The following is a 16,909-nucleotide window of genomic DNA, read 5'->3' on the forward strand; positions in this document are numbered from 1 at the left end:
TAACGGTACCGCACTGCTAACCGCTTAGCAGAAGCGATTATCCGATTTTACTAACCGCCTATACGGTTGTGATTAACCGTTTTAGCTAAAAACCATTAATTATAACCACATTTTCACCCTTAGAGTAAATGAACAATACTTTTTGGAGTATGTGCTACACCTGCAACATTTGGACGAAGGGGAATTGAATTGGATGAACAAATTAGACGTTATTAAGTCATATGAACAAAACTTCTGGTTTCTATAGCCTATCTATAGACGCCCAAAGAATTTTTTTTATTTTTATTTTTCATATGATCGATTTATGCAAGGTCTACAAGGGGATGACATGTTAATTTCCGTGCACTTTCTCCTTTTTAAAATTCCTTGAATTACTATTTGCTTTCCACATGACCTTGTGCTTACTTCATGCTATTTGTGAAGTGCAGAGCAGAGAGTATACGGGGAGGCAAAGAAGCTATTAGTAGAGGACCATCACTTGCTGGAGAGATATTTATAGTACTCTATTCAAAGAATGGATCCCTCCAATTCCTTTGAATCTCAAGCATCTGTTAATACTAATCAGCCAGAGCAAACAGAGACCATCACTTGCATGGATCATGGTTCCTACAATGCTGCAGCAGAAGGCAGAATCGAGTTCTTCAAAGATATCATCAATCATGAGTCTCTACTAACCCCAAATAAAAATACAATCCTCCATATTTACATCACAGCCCTCAATTCTGGATCCAATTCAACAACCCCCAATGCAGGATCGGAATCAACAAAAACCCTTAATGCAGGAACGGAATCAACAACCCTTTTTGGACGATTAGGATCAACAACTAACTTTGTGAAAAAAATTCTCAAAATCTGTCCCTCATTATTACGGCAAGCCAATGCCAAAAGTGAAACTCCATTGCACAGTGCGGCAGGATCAGAATCAACAACAACCCTCAATGCAGGAGCGGAATCAACAACCAACTTTGTGGAAGAAATTCTTAAAATGTGTCCCTCACTGTTATGGCAAGCGAATGCCAAATGTGAAACTCCATTGCACATTGCGGCAAGGTACGGGCATGATGGCATAGTGGAAGTTCTAATCAAATATTGTGCCCAAACTCTCGATGATCAAGACCTTGAAGAGGGGATTGAACCAGTAAAGGAACTGCTGAGGATGACGAACAAAGAGAAAGACACGGCTTTGCATGAGGCTGTACGTAATAATCACCTTGAGGTGGTAAAATTGTTGATTAGTAAAGACCCAGATTTTTCATATTCTGCTAATGATGCTGGTGAGACTCCACTTTACATAGCTGCCGAGAGAGGGTTTAACGATGTGTTGTTCAAAATTTTAGACAAATGCAAATCACCAATGCATGGGGGTCCCCTTGGTAGGACGGCTTTGCATGCTGCCGTAATGTCGCATTACAGACGGTCTGTGTATGACACAGGTACTACCTATTTATTTTCTCAATGTTGTATTTGCATTGTTAATTTAGTAATGAGTAATGCAGCTTTAATTCCTTAAAGTTTGTTATAATTTTGATAAAAATTATGTGGTGGACCAAAAATAATAAATTCAGGAAATATATATAAGGACGCTTGATGTCTGGTATAGAAATTCAACAATCATATAATTAAGTTTCTAAATTGAATTATTTTCATAACAATTTTTTTAATAAACAATATGATTATTGTACTTTACATAGATGCCGAGAGAGATATCGTCGTTTCCCTTATTAATTTCACTGTTAGAGGTTCAATCTAAAATATCGTCGTTTTAATTATAAGTTAAGATGTTGGTAATTTGAGTATATAAACCTATCTAACAAAAAGTCATTCTAAACAATGACGGAACAGCCTTATTAGCTTCAAATCATAAATCTTTGGTGATTGCTAATTGATTAATGAATCAACATGAAAAAAGAAAAACAGGTTATATATACTTTTTGTTAAAAGAAGAAATTACCTCTGCACTTAATAATAATTAATAATCATATATAGTACGTTGCAACGAAAGCCACGTTAGCTAGCTGTAGAGAACATAATTAATTTATACTATTTATGAATTAAAATTAACAAATTAAGGCCTAGGAGATTAAATAGAAACTTGATGTAATCCATGTTCTGCATTTGCCTGTTACAGTTCAACTCATGAAAGATATAATGGAAGGGAGTTGATACAAGAGATTATTAATGTTAATTTGAATTTTATGAAGAAAGTAGAAACTAAACTTTAATAAATTACATTGAGTACCTTTTTCAATTAATCTCCTGACAAGTCTTGCTTAATTGTGTCATTTAGAAAATCATTAAATTTAACATATTTAAATTATTTTAGATATGGTCAGAAGAATTCTTGAAAAAATTGAAGGTATAAGTAGAGAAGGGGACAATGACGGTTGGACTCCGCTTCACTTGGCTGCACATGTCCCCTTGTATTCAAGCAAAATGGTAGAGCTGTTGTTGGATAAAGATAGAGAAGTAGCATACATAAAAGACACAAAGGGTAGGACACCTCTTCATATTGCAGCTCAACAAGGTAATTATTTGGCAATGAAGGTGATTGTAGAAAGGTGTCCAGATTGTTGCGAACTGGTTGATAACAGAGGTTGGAATGTACTCCATTTTGCTATCAAAGGAGAGATCAGCAACTCGCGCCAAGAGTATGTCGTGGATATTATAATAAAAAATTCGTCTTTCAACAACCTTTTGAATGAGAAGAATGCCGATGGGGATACACCTCTTCATTTTTGTGCCACTACTTCTTCGGAATCATTATTAGCGTTAAAGAAGTTCGTTAGTCACCCTCGACTCGACAAGATAGCCTTCAACAAACAGCACCTCAACGCGCGGAATATCTATTTAACCGTAAAACGTTCATTTACAGAGGTAACACATAATTTCATCTTTCATCTTACATATTGCTTTATTTTCCTGTGTTTTTCGTTATTGAGGTGGGGCCCACTAACAATTTTTGAAAACCCCACCCCCACTATTTCAATTATTTGTCACAACGTACCCACCCCCATCCCAAGAGAGGGCAACACCACCATCACTATTCACTAACAAACGGTACCAAATCCTTTACCTAATTAATGTATTCTCCATTTATATTATTTAGTGTAAGCTATACACACTAAAAAACATACTTGAAAAAAAGGTTTCATGGAGATGGTGGTTGGTTCCTTTTTAAGACTCCATAAAAATTCTTCCATTTATAACCAAGCAAATCTCTTTAGTTTTTGTTTAATTACATCTAAAATTATAAATGAATATGAAATAACCTCTAAATTATGGATTAAAATCACTCATTTATATGCTCTCTCAGAAACATACTTCAAATTTATTTATTTATTAAGCATATATCTGCTTTTGGGGAAAAACTAAAAAAAAAAAAAAGTTACTTTTATTTTTTAAAAATAATTCTCAATTTTTAATTTTTACAAAACACTTTTCAAAACTTTATCAAACTAATTCTCAACTGTTCTCAGATTTAACACCCACCTAATTTATTATTTGTTTTCAAGTCAAAACACTTCTTAATAAAACTTTACCAAGTATTCCCTCATTTTTCACCTTTTTAATTTTTCGTTGTTTCTTAAACGCACTGCAAAACATGACATTTTCTACAATTTTATTTAGAAACGAGTGTTTAATTTATGAAATTACCGGATCAAATGCACTGTAAAACTTATATCAGTAAAAAATTTGTTGTCCAGCTTCCATGTGACCTGGGCTTTACCTCAAATAAAGTTGGGTTAGCTCGGCCCATGGGCTAATCACGATGATGGACTTCCGATTGAGTCATTGCTTAAAAGACTTTGAGTCGTGGGCCCCATTTCAAACCCTTTTCAACTTCAAATTGGCAATTCAATTCAGAACAAAAGTTAGCTACAAACTAATATAATAAAGTGATATGTGTCATTTAGCATGTGATAAGTACATATTACCAACAAAAATTTGCTACATACTGGTTTATAGCTATTTCATATAAATCAATATAATAAAGTGACATGTGTACTTTAGCCGCACATGTTTTTTAACAACATGTGCTTCTTACATTTTTTTTAATTGATATGGACACATGTCTTATTATATTAGTCTTAAGAAAATTAAAATTTATGACAAAAAATGAAAATGTACATTAGGGGCTATAGCCTATAATAGTGTCTACTTGTTTTACTATTTTTTTTTTTAATGTATTAAATAACATGTTTCTACATATTCTCATTTTCTATAATAACAGTAGCCTCATGTGCTGCATCAACATTATAAGAGATTCTATTATCTATATATAATATATCTACCACATCAGAAATTAATGTTTTAGTTTCTTATGAATTAATTAAGAAAAAACAAATCCATAATTAAGTCAATATAGAATTATTATACATGAAAATTTCAAATCAAAGTATTGTTAAACAAATTTAATGTGTTTTAAAATCTCTAAACATAATTTTTTTATTTAGCGATCTTATTTAAATAAACATTAGTAAATGTCGAACTATTTTTACAAATCTATCTAATTTAACTCTTAAGGCCTTGTTTGTTAAACAACACTAACATTCCCAAATACAATTCATTTCATTCTTCAAAAAAATCAACATAAAAATATTCTTACTTTTATATCACATCATTTACATTTATATTATATCATTTACTTTTTACTACTATTCAAATAAAAAAATTACTACAAAACAAAATTTTTTTATTTTTCAATACTACTTGTTTACTTTTTTATACTAATTATTATACTTATTTTTTTCCTCACCAAACAAATACGGTGCAATGTTGTTTGCCAAACATACTCTAAATAATCATTTTTCTTCCTTGAATGGGGTGTTTGTCTTTTTTTACTAAATTAAGTGCCAATTGAGTTTAGTGGTTTCAAAAATTGCCATTTAAAAAAATAATAATTTCAAAATACAGTTAATAAAAATACAGTTAAGCTTTTATTAAAATCATAGATCTAAATTTAAAATTGTGATTTGATTTTTTAAATCATGTGTATTCAAAAATGTATCCTTTTGTGTAAGGTGAGAAAATGTGAGGGCGTGTTTGGTGAACTTTTTACTTTTTAAATGCAAAAAACTCTTCTCAAATACGGTATAACAAATGGATTTTCAGATGTGGTCCCTACCATTAGCAAACTTTTTAAAACACTCTTCCCAACAAAAAAACACAATTTTCTCAAAAAAAATAAAAACTTAATACTGTATTTTTTAAGGGTTCAAATTGTCTATGTACAATTTTTTTTTTTTTTGTTTAAGGCATAGTGGCTGCTGATTATACCTATAAAAAATAAGTAGTTAAAATAATATTTTAAAAATTGAGGTGGTGTTGTGACTACATGATGGCGACGACCATTGTTTGGTGGCCATGCAGTGGCTACCAACGATTTTGGCAACCCCGCAATGGCCACACAGTTATTGCGGCTCCGTAGTGGCTGCCAAATTATCACCATTGTGATGACACTATTATCATGGTACAACACTTTTTTTTTTTTAATTATTATTTTACCTTTTATCCTTAAAAAATATTTCTCAATTTTTAATTTTTACAAAACACTTTTGAAACCTTTACCAAACCAATTCTCAACTTTTTTTTCTTCTCAAATATAACACCCACCAATTTAATTCTCAATTTTTACTTTTTTTTTTCAAAACCCAATACACTTGTTTTTAAGTCAAAACGCTTCTTAAAACTTTACCAAACATTCCTTTTTCACCTTTGTAATTTTTTGTTTTTTTTAACGCACTGCAAAACTTGACATCTACAAGACAACAATATTATTTAGAAACGAGTGAAATTATTGGATCAAATGCACCGTAAAATTTATATCAGTAAAACATTTGTTTTCCAGCTTCCATGTGACATGGCCTTTACCAATGAGCCCTAAAAGAAAGTTAAATTAGCTCGGCCCATGGGCTACTCACGATGATGGACGTCCGATTGGGCCATTGCTTGAGTCATGGGCCCCATTTCCAACCCTTTCTAACTCCAAATTGGCAGTCCAGTTCAGCCTGCCATTTATATACCGGATAAAGGGTGGAATTGTTAAGGGCTAATTTCATAATTTTAATTAGAAAGGGATGATTATATTGTGTCATTGAGAAGTATAATTGACTTTGTCATAAGGCGCATGTCATGGACCAACACAAGTCAAATGGCTTAAGCATTCTCACCTTTAAGAGTATAAAGGATATAGGGTGATGGTTCAATAGTTTAAGAAAATTTTAAAGTGATCAATGCATGTATTAGGGTGTAGGGTTGAATCTTCACAATGGAGAATCATTTCATATGCCTGATTAATATTAGCAGTTAGGCTATGACTGTATGTTAATTTGTTGGTCTTAAAAAAACAAAAATCTATAAAAACAATTGATAATGTACATTAGGGACTATAATAGTTTCTACTTGTTTTACTGTTTTTTTTTTATTGATTAAATAATTTGTTTCTACATATATATTATCATTTTCTATATTTAGAGTAGGGGATTTAATACTGTATAGCTTCATGTGCTGCATCAACATTATAAGAGAATCTTTATATATATAACATATATCTACCACATCATCGATTAATGTTTTAAAACTCCAAAAATTGAATTACGATAACTAATAGTTTCGAGAAATAAATTAAACTCTGACACATAATTCAGCAACAAATTTCATATTTTGACAAAAAAAACAAAAAAACAAAAAAAATTATTGATCATGAGGCATATAAAAATCCAAAATAAACCATCAAAAGAAAATTCACCCTAATAAAAAATTCATATTAAATCTCTTTATAAAATAAAAAAAATATTATACGTGTTATTTTTATTACAAGCTATATAAAAATTCCTAATAATACCAGTATAAATATTACACAGATGGTTGAAATTCGGGAGGCATTGGGTCCATCACGTCGACGGGTAATAACTTACGAAGACCAAGCCACGAGGGTGTCTTCGTGGAAACAGAAGTTAAAGGACATAAAAAAAGAAGATCGGAAATCAATGTTATCAATGTTGCAGAAAGCAACTGAAGTCCATTTGGTAGTGGTTGCACTGATTGCAACAGTAACCTTTGCAGCATGTATTACCATGCCTGGTGGATTCGTTGGAGGAGAAGGCTCACACTCAGGCTCTGCACTTTTAAGGAGAAGTGTTGCTTTCAAAGCGTTTGTTATTACGGATACCATATCCATGGTATTGTCGAGTTCTGCTGTCTTCATTCACCTGTTGATGCCATTTCTTTTCGACGAGGGTATTAATGATGAAAAGCGTCGCATGAAACTTGTCGTTTTGGCCTTCATCCTCATTTTGGGGGCAATGGTAGCAATGGGACTCGCATTTGTCACAGGCACATATGCTGTGTTAATGCCTTCCCATGATCTTGCCATTGCCAACTGTATCGTTGGCTTAACCTTCTTCGCCATCTTATTTACTGTGTTTGGAAGACGTTTTACCTCATCCTTCGAACGATTATCCGACTTTTTTGAATTGGAAGAAATTGATTAAAATAAGTTATATGTAAATAATCATTTTAATTTTTAAGGGACTAAGACAAGGGCGGTACTGGAAGTCTGTTTAGTTTCTGTTCATTTCTTTGTTATTACTATTTTAATCTCTTAGGCATAACTTTGCATATGTGGCATGATAAACCTATCAAATTCATACTGGACTTGCATGAAGAAATGTCAATTGGCATTTATGCTCTTAAAAATTGGACAAAAAAAAATATAAAATGCCTTATTAACACTTCGTTTGGTACGTGAAATGACTATTATATTAGAAAAAATAATAGCAATTATTGGGAATGAGAAAAGATAGAATGGAATATCTAATTCTATTCTTTAATTTAGTGACAATACGTTTTCTCTCATTAGAATTGTACCAAAATTACTAAAATACCCAAAATATATATAATAAAGTATTAATCATAATTTTTAAATAAAAAAAATTGGAAAAATTGCTTTCAACATGATTTTATATCTTTATTGTCGGTGTTCTTTCTTTGGGTTAATTAGCGGAGCCTTTGTAAATAGACATGAGGGATGATGTTCATCTATGTTAAAAAGCAATACGTTTTAGTGTAAATTAAGGCTCTTCTAGTTCCAGTTTTAGCCTATAAATTAAAATAGTTCTTGTTTAATGTTCTTTATGTAATTTGGCTAGTTAGCGGAGTCTTTGCAAATAGACGTAAGGAACGGTGTTCTTCTCTATTAAAAAGAAATATGTTTTATTGTAGTTTCGGGTTCTTCTAATTCCAATTTTAACTTAAAAATTAAAATGGTTCTTATTTGAATATATTAGTTCAACTGTGTCTTGAATGATTTGTTTTGTTTACCATGTATTAGAAATTAAAAATAAGCTCTTTGCCAGGTTTTTTGTTTTTTGTTTTTGTTTTTTTTTTTTTAGGTTTGCAAAAATAATAATAATAATAATGAGATTTTTTGGAAAACTTTTTCAGTTGCTCAAGAAATAGCTATTCCTCTCTTTTCTTTTCTTTTTTAGAGGAAAACTAGTCACTTGGTCAAATTTTAGATCCATTAAAAATTAAAAACTTGAGCCCTATTTATCTCAAAATTAAAATTCATGTACTTTTGAGACAGTTTCCTACTAATTGCCTTTAAATTTACACTACAAGTTGTGTTTCCAAAAAAAAAAAAAAAAAATTGTAACGAGTTGTATTTTGCAACATACTAGAATTAGCATTCAATATGTGATGATAGGATCTCGAAAATATTTCCAAATCTTCTTGTATCCTTTGGTCCTTATCTCATCTTCACACTTTTCAAAATCAGTACTATTAAATCTATACTATCCATAGGTGGGACGCATAGCATGTCTCTTCATTCAACGGACAATTGGTTGCTTGTTACCCTTATTTCCATATTAAACTTTATTTATTTCTATAAATAATGTAAATGTCGTATGGCTGAGAATTACTCAATCGAAAAAGAGAATGATTTTGTTTCCAAAGGTGTTCATATTGAGTTTTCAAATGCATAGTATGATCCAATACATAAAGCAATGACCAAACCTTTTGCACCCAAATGCAGCTGGAATTTGCATGTGCGCACACAGAAAAATAAATTATTAGTATTAATAATTTGTTGATTTTTTTTCATATTCTTTCACAAATTCAATAAATTAACTATTAGATTTGTGAGATCTACAATTGACTTTTATGATGTTTACATAAGTCCACAAATTCAATAAATCAATCATTAGATTTGTGGGGTTCACCATTGACTTATATAGAGTCCATAAATTTACAAATCTAATGGTTGATTTATAAAATAATATGAAAGAAATATGATCAAAATTTGACACCAATCATCATTTTTCACATAAAAATAAGTTGATACATGTACCTCACGCATCATCCTTTCTTTTCCTTTTTTTTTTTTTTTTTTTGTGAGTCGCATCATCCTTCTAAATGTAAGCACAATTAACTTTTTAATGATACCAAAAAGAAAAAAATGAAAAGAAAGAAAAGAAGAAGCCATTCTTAGTGGTGGTTTGCCATTGATAAATAAAGCTTTTGTTAAAAATAAAAAAATAAATTAAATTAAAGAAAAAATAAAAAAAAAAACCTAATTTTTAAATTTTTTTCGTCAACTTTTTAGAGCAAAGAATTGTTTTTTTAAGCACTAAGCATTATGATTTAAAAAGCAAGCTAGGAGTACTTATTTGAAAATGCGCGAATTTAAACCAAAATTACCATTTCTCATAATAAATATTTAATAAAAAAAGTATTTTTTTAACATGTTTTACAAAACGTCTTTGCGATTTTTTTAACATGTTTTATGGTGTTGGGTTCCTATCCTATGTTTTATTTTTATTAATGTTAATATTATCATTTATTTGCCCCAAAAAACGGAATTACGAATTTTGCAAGATAAGGTTATGATAACCGAGTTGCCAAACACAGGTTCGAGGCGCGCACTGTATCATTCCATAACGGAGAATATCCAGGCTGCGTAGGGTGTTGCGTTGTCTCACCCAGTTTCGTCACGGAAAGAGGACCCTCCTCAACCTTCCCCTTCGTTTCTTTATTCCACCCCCACATCTCCCCCAAGCTCTTTCAGGGTTTCTCCAAAATTAAAACCAGGTTCTTTTTCTTAAACCCTTCCCTCTTTTTTCTTTACTTCTAATCAAAATTTGCTCCAGTGGGTTGCTTTTCATTCCCAGAATGACATTTCTTTTATGCACTAGATTGATTATTGGGTTATCTTCTTCTTCTGGGTCCTTGTATCTTTGGTTTAAAGTTGGGTGGTTCCAAGAATTGTGAAGCTTTCTGTGTATTGGGTATTTTTATATTTTGAAATTGACTTTGAAACTTTGTTACTTCTCCAGATTTGAGTTGACAAGTTTTAATTGCTAATTCTAAGTGGCGGCGCAGTAACTGATAGGACATACAGTTCCATATGTATTTAATTACGTAAGTTGAAATCAGATAGGAACCGCAAAACGCGCAAATGTCAGTTGAAGCATAGAAATGAAAAAATTCAACATTTTGTCTGTGCCAACCAAGTGGTGCCTTTGTTCAAGGAAGCTTTACTGACTAGAATTTTTAGATTTGGTTGTCTGATAGAATCAGTTTCTTTGTCAAAAAACCATTTCGAAATGGGAGTTTGAAACTTTAAATCCATGTTCAAGTAAACAGAGCATGTCAAATCTCTGTTGAAGTTTTACTTTTCATGGTTAATAATTTGATTCCAGGGTGAAGTTTCTTAGCTTGGGTATTGCTTTTCATTCTTTCTTTTTCTTTTTTCCCTTACCCAAATAGAACTAGTTTTTCTTTCATCGAATTGATTGGGTTGATAGGTAGCTTTCTAAAATGCTACAAACTGCCTCCCTTTCTTTGGAGTCCTCCTTCATATCAATCTCTTTTACCTCATGTTTGGATGTGCAAACAAAACTACTTAGTTTTCTCTTACTTTCGTGATGTTTGGTTTGCAGAATTTAACTTTCTCCTGACATCCACATTAGAAATGCTTTGATAACCATTTCTAATCAAATATAAAATATATGGTATTTGATATCTTTCATTTTCATTTCGAATGTGATGCATGTTTACTTTGTATTATCATCAATTGGTGCAAGTTGGTTGGTTCCCTTGATTCCGTGAAGTCCCCTACTCTGGATTAGGAAAAGATATGTTTGAAGAAGTACGAAAATAAAATATGTGAAACTAGAGGAAATGGCGATATCAGGACAAGGCAATTCATGCCATGCTACCTAGTTTAGTCATTGACTTCTTAGTCCTAGATTTTGAAATTTTTCCTTCTGCAATTGGTGCAAGTTGGTTGGTTCCGTTGATTCCATGAAGTCCCCTACTCTGGATTAAGAAAAGATATGTTTGAAGAAGTATGAAAAAAAAAAATGTGAAACTAGAGGAAATGGCGACATCAGGACAAGGCAATTCATGCCATGCTACCTAGTTTAGTCATTGACTTCTTAGTCCTAGATTTTGAAATTTTTCCTTCTGCAAGTCTAATGATGGCAACAATCTAGCCAGCTAGATTTAATGTTCCAATTATGTATATGTCTAATATTAGTGTGGGAGAAAAATGGCAAAAATCATTTCTCATTTTCTTGACACGGAATTGCACTATAAAAACTGAAACAAAAAGAACCTCTCAGATTAAGGTTTGAGGTTAGTCCTTAAAAGCATCTAGATAACAAAAAGACAACTAGGGTCGAGATGACATAATTAAATATCAATTTCTCAATGATAAATACGATTCATAGTTTGTGCTTCTTTTTTTTCTTTTTTTTTTTTCTTATTTTATAATTCATTGAACCTGTTGGTAGTTGGTTTGGATAGTTCCAATAATGTGTAAATCTGTAATCTAAACTGGTGATAAGTTGGTACTGATTTTCTAACCATAAAGGAAACAAACAGATAAATTGGCTAGGCCAGGTTGGGTCCATTGATCCTGGTTGCACAAACCAACTTGCATACTCATGTAGATCTACCATATTACTGCATACCATGCAGGAAGTTTATGCCCTGCTTAGTTGTGTCACCCTCGAGTTTCCATTTTGGGATTTACACACAACAATTCTGAATCTGCTTACTTATAAAAAAAAAAAAATACCATTCTGAATCTGCTAATATTTTTATCATTAACTGGGTTGTAATGGGATATTCTTGAGTTTGTTTCCTCACAATAGTACTAAAACTATACTAAATATATGTACCTGTACAATCTCTACAACTCTGCTTAGTTTGCTTGGCCTAGTAAATTTTATGGTCTCAACTCTAGCATCTTTATAACTACAGATGATTGTGGCATCCCTTAACATCTGCATCTGAATGCTTTTTTTCATGTATAAACTTTGCCAATGCTTTTATTCGCATGTGAAAGAAGTAAGAAATTGATTGACTTATGAAAATATAGTATGGATAATGATTGAAAAACTCCTGTGCAGGAAGGATTTATTTATTTATTTTTAACTTTCATAGTTCCCATGAGCCTCACTTGGTGAAAACTTCTTTGTTGCGACTACATGACATTTAGTGTTACCTTTTGAGGCCAACATGGTGGGTCCACATCGGAAATTCTGATCATATTTATATGTTGTATGCATATTATTACTGTAGTTTCATACATAATGATACAAGTCATCTTGTAGTTCTATAGAAAAAGAAATAGGGGAAGGGAGGACGAGGGAAGGATGGGAGAGGTCATTATTGCACAGAGAGTTGAAGCATAATCCACGCTAAATTTCTTTATATATATATATTTTTAGTTGCAAATATCATGTTCGGTTGTCTCAGGTGTATCGTAATTGCTAATCATAAATATTAAATAAACAAAGCTTGAGAAGAAGTGAAATGAGTAGACTAGACACCATAATTTCGTAATCAACTGGGACTTAATTGTTTGGAACTTTGGTCACATTACATCTTTCCATCAATTGACAATGAGATAGATGGCCATCTCTGTGTTGGCCTGTTGCTATTGCCCACCCCCTAATACTTCCCCAATATGTTTATGGAGAGATTCTTCAATTTCTTGTGTAAAGCAAGTTATCCCTTTAACTGACTTGGATTATCCTGGCATGTTTTGTTTTAATGGTTTGGTTTATTGATTTTCTGGTTTGATCGCTGGAAACCTTTCTTTATGATGCGTTATCTAAAAGAATCTGGTTGTTTAATTGTGCGAAACAATCTTTATAATCCTATTTCTTTTGTTCATTGTGGACTAGATCTCGGCTATGTTCTGTGAAGTAGAACTGCTCAGGGATGTGGCTGTCCTCGCGGAAAACTTGGATAGAAATGGACTTGTTTCCCAGAGGTCCATCATCACACGCCTGGTGGAGGACTTGCTGAATGAAAAGGCCAGCAAGGATCATGGTTACTTTCTTGCAGTAACCAGCTTAAAGTGCATAGGCAAAGGAGAGGTTGCGGATGAGTCAGGGGATGTTTTCTTCCCCGTAGTCTTTAATTTGCCGTACCTTCTTACCTTTCAAGGGAGAGATTTTACAGGGAGTTGTTCACCGCATATTTAGGCATGGGGTCTTCTTTAGATGTGGACCTATTAAGTATGCTTTTATCTCAGCCCGGAAAATGCCAAATTACCAGTATGTTGCCGGGGAAAAAAATCCAGTCTTTTTGAGTAATGAGCTTGCAAAGATAGAGAATAATGACGTCGTGGTGTGTTTCATGGTGCTTGGTGTGAGATGGATAGAGAAAAGGGGGGACTTCACAAAAGAATTTGTGATGCTTGCCGGTATAGAAGGTGATTCCCTTGGACCTATTTCATTGTCTAGAGCCGATGAATTCGACGTGTAAATAAATAAGAAACACAGCATGAGCATGTTTCTTTGTAGATGATTTCAAAGGCAAAATGATTTAAATTATGTTTAACTTTAGTAGATATGCTCAAGTGCGAAACTACATGGCGGCTTGGGGTCATCCTTTAAAATAATATTTTTACCCAAATTTTTAATTTTTTTTTTGGTTTGTTTTACCCTTTTAACTTCAAATGCTAGTTCCACCCTTGGATATGTTTGTTTTTAAGATTTGGTCTCCAACATTAGGATGATAATTATAAATTTTTGTTCTTAAGCAAGAATTTACTAATAAGTTTTCTAAATTCCTCTTAACATGAGCTCCTTTAAAACTTTATTGGAATTCAATAGAATTATTGTTGTTCTCTAAAAGTAAATCAATGTAAAATTTTGATTATATTCTTAAAAACTTTTCAAGAAAGAGAAATTGTTTTAAAAAAGAGAAGCTTGACTTTTTCTTTGTTTTATATGTAGTCTTTTAGATGTCCTTGTATTTCTCAAAAAATAAGGTAGCTTTTAAAATCATAATTTAATCAAAATTTAATAATGATTAATCACAAGTTCAATGATAATTTTAAGAGCTACATTATTCTTTGACGAATACAAGATTAACATAAAATAAACTTGTAGCATTACTCTTCTTTTAGTGTACAACTCCAAAAAAAATATCAAAACTGATCCAAAATTTGCTCTGGCACTGCTATATTCTTGTTCAACCTCTGTGAATTGTGGAATGGAAACATAGTTTAAGTCTTTTAACTTTTTTTGTATATGTGGGCTATATAATCCGTTTTTTTTTTTTTTTTTTTTGAATATTAGCTTTAATTTGACTCAAGTACAATTTTTAGTTTTTTTAGTCACACAAGTACTTTTTTTTATAAGTCACACAAGCACATTTAACTTTCAAAAAATTGCCCCTTCCATTTCTGTGTACGGCATAAAAATGAGAAGGAAATAAAAAATTCAAAAAAGACAAAAATCACCTCACCTTACTCTTAACTCCAAAAGTCTCACAATTCACTTTTTAACCATTAAAAAAAAAAAAAAAAAAAGGTTATGACTCACGCTGAATAGCTGAAGATTGCCTTTAAAAGGTTTTACCTTTTTTTCCAAGTTTTAATGAAACAATACGTTTAAATGGTGATTTAATGAAATGTCATATATAGACTTTCAATCATTTTCTTTGTGAATTTAAATGCCCCATTTCAATCGTCTTCTTCATTGAGTATGTCTCTTAACCTAAGTTTCTAAAATTCATTTATGCAACCAAAAGTTTGAAATTTGAAACGATTAAATATTTTCTTCGCTTGCCCAAGTAATAATGTTGATGCCCATAATGATTAGTTGAGGGTGGGCAACTAGGATATGCGAAAAAATTCTACTAGGGGTAATGCTAATTTTTGAAAGTTAAATTAGCCTTACCCTTAGTTTTGGAAGCAATTTTGTGTTTTTTTTTTTTTTTTTAAGTGGTAGAAAGAAAGTCTAAAACTATCATTTTAAGTCTTCAAGAGGTAACTCAACTGGGACCACGCCTAATAAAGTGGATGTTACTAGTTCGAATTTCCCCTCTCTCTTGTGTGGATATGTAAAAAAAAAAAAAAAAAAACTATTCATTTTAAGGAGACAAAAGTGCGTAGCCCCGGAATACCTAAGATGTGCAAGGAATTTAGATCCTGTCTGAACTACAATGTTCCAGATTTTAAGAATTAAAGCTCCGTGTACTGTAGGACCATAACAATGTCTTTCGCTGTATAACATCTTATTCGCATTTGCTTTGATTCATTACTTCTGCTACGCATTCCTGTTGCCAGATTACGTTTTACCAAGCTAATAAATTTGTGGTTGGTGCAAAAATGAAAAAAAGAAGAAAGATGGTGGGCTCATTTGGTGAGTTCCATATGGGCTTCACTCTTTTGAGACCACAACAACAATGTACACTACTTTACTTTACTACACTTTCTTTTTCGAGTTGCTTTGATTCCTTACTTGTACCACAATCAATTTTCACTTCTCTTATATACATGTTTCACCAAGCAAAAAGCCACCTTGATGTGATTCATCGATTGGTGCAAAAATGAAAAAAAGAAAGAAAAAGATGACACACGCGTAATCCTCATGGCCGGGCCCGGCCAAATAAGTCTCACAGAATTTTTAGAAGAATGTTATTTTTGAAATGACCCTAAAAACTATTATATTATTTTTTATTATGCTATTTTCTACTCAATTGGGAATCCCTAGAATTATTTTGTCTCAACAATAAGCAAATTAGAGCATTCTTATTCATCTCTTCAACTTTGACTTTTCTCTTAAAATTTGAAAAAACTCACAAAAATGTCATTTAACAGGCTATCCACTATATTTTAAATTAGAAAGAGTTTTTCTCTAAACTTGGTTTGACGAACTGCTTTCAACCCAGTCTAAATAGAAGATTAGAAGGAATTTACAATGGAAAAAATCATTTTCCATTTATGGGGACTGGATCCGCACGCACGGACATTGTTGGAAGACTATCATGATCAATAGCAAAGTAATATTCATATTAATTAATGTTGATGCATGCCAGCAATATTAAGATACTTCTCTTTATTCTTCTTTGCCTAATTATGGAGCCTTAATCTTCAAAGTTCAAAGCATTTGCCTATATATATATATATATATATATGGGAATGTTGCCTCACTCCACACTCATTACCTTTCATCTTCATCTTCCCAATTCACTCTTCTCTCTCTCTCACATAGTTGCTCAATTTGGATATATCGACCTGAAGTTACTTTATCGACAGAAGCCGCGACTTACAACTCTATCATTGCCGCCACTTTCACAATGAATTCAACTCAGTAATTTCGCCATATCTCACGGTTTTTACTCAATTATTTAGGATATTTGAGCTTTTTCTCTCATTTGGTTGTCGGGGTTTATGTGTGAAAATTTTGCAAATAATGGGAGTATGATGCCTGATTCAGATTGGTGGCAGTGTTAGGCTTTCTATATTATGGTGTTCTTTTCCGTTATATTTTTCATTCAATTAAGTATGTCAAAGACTCCCTAATATGCATGCATATATACTTTGTGTCATCACAAGTTGTCATGAGAGCAAACGAATGGTACTATTTGGAGTGTGTGC

The 16,909-nt window shown here is 32.1% G+C and overlaps 2 protein-coding genes and 1 pseudogene across 3 annotated transcripts in view; all 3 read left to right on the forward strand.

Moving 5' to 3' along the window:
- The window catches only part of LOC132178260 (protein ACCELERATED CELL DEATH 6-like), a 42,222-nt gene that overhangs the window by 1,817 nt on the left and 23,496 nt on the right, over nt 1-16,909 (forward strand). The gene's annotated exons all lie outside the window — the stretch shown is intronic.
- Nucleotides 444-7,596, forward strand: LOC132176928 (uncharacterized). The gene is made up of 3 exons (XM_088515204.1): nt 444-1,433; nt 2,324-2,878; nt 6,862-7,596. Exons 1-3 carry the CDS (start codon nt 515-517, stop codon nt 7,491-7,493), a joined length of 2,106 nt encoding a protein of 701 aa, XP_088371330.1. The 5' UTR covers nt 444-514; the 3' UTR covers nt 7,494-7,596.
- Nucleotides 9,944-13,870, forward strand: LOC132178948 (DNA-directed RNA polymerase V subunit 7 pseudogene; annotated as a pseudogene). The gene is made up of 2 exons (XR_015911846.1): nt 9,944-10,092; nt 13,200-13,870. The product of XR_015911846.1 is annotated as a DNA-directed RNA polymerase V subunit 7 pseudogene (transcript).

This window comes from Corylus avellana, chromosome 4 (genome assembly GCF_965113065.1).
Source record: "Corylus avellana chromosome 4, dhCorAvel1.hap1.2, whole genome shotgun sequence".
Classification (NCBI taxonomy): domain Eukaryota; kingdom Viridiplantae; phylum Streptophyta; class Magnoliopsida; order Fagales; family Betulaceae; genus Corylus; species Corylus avellana.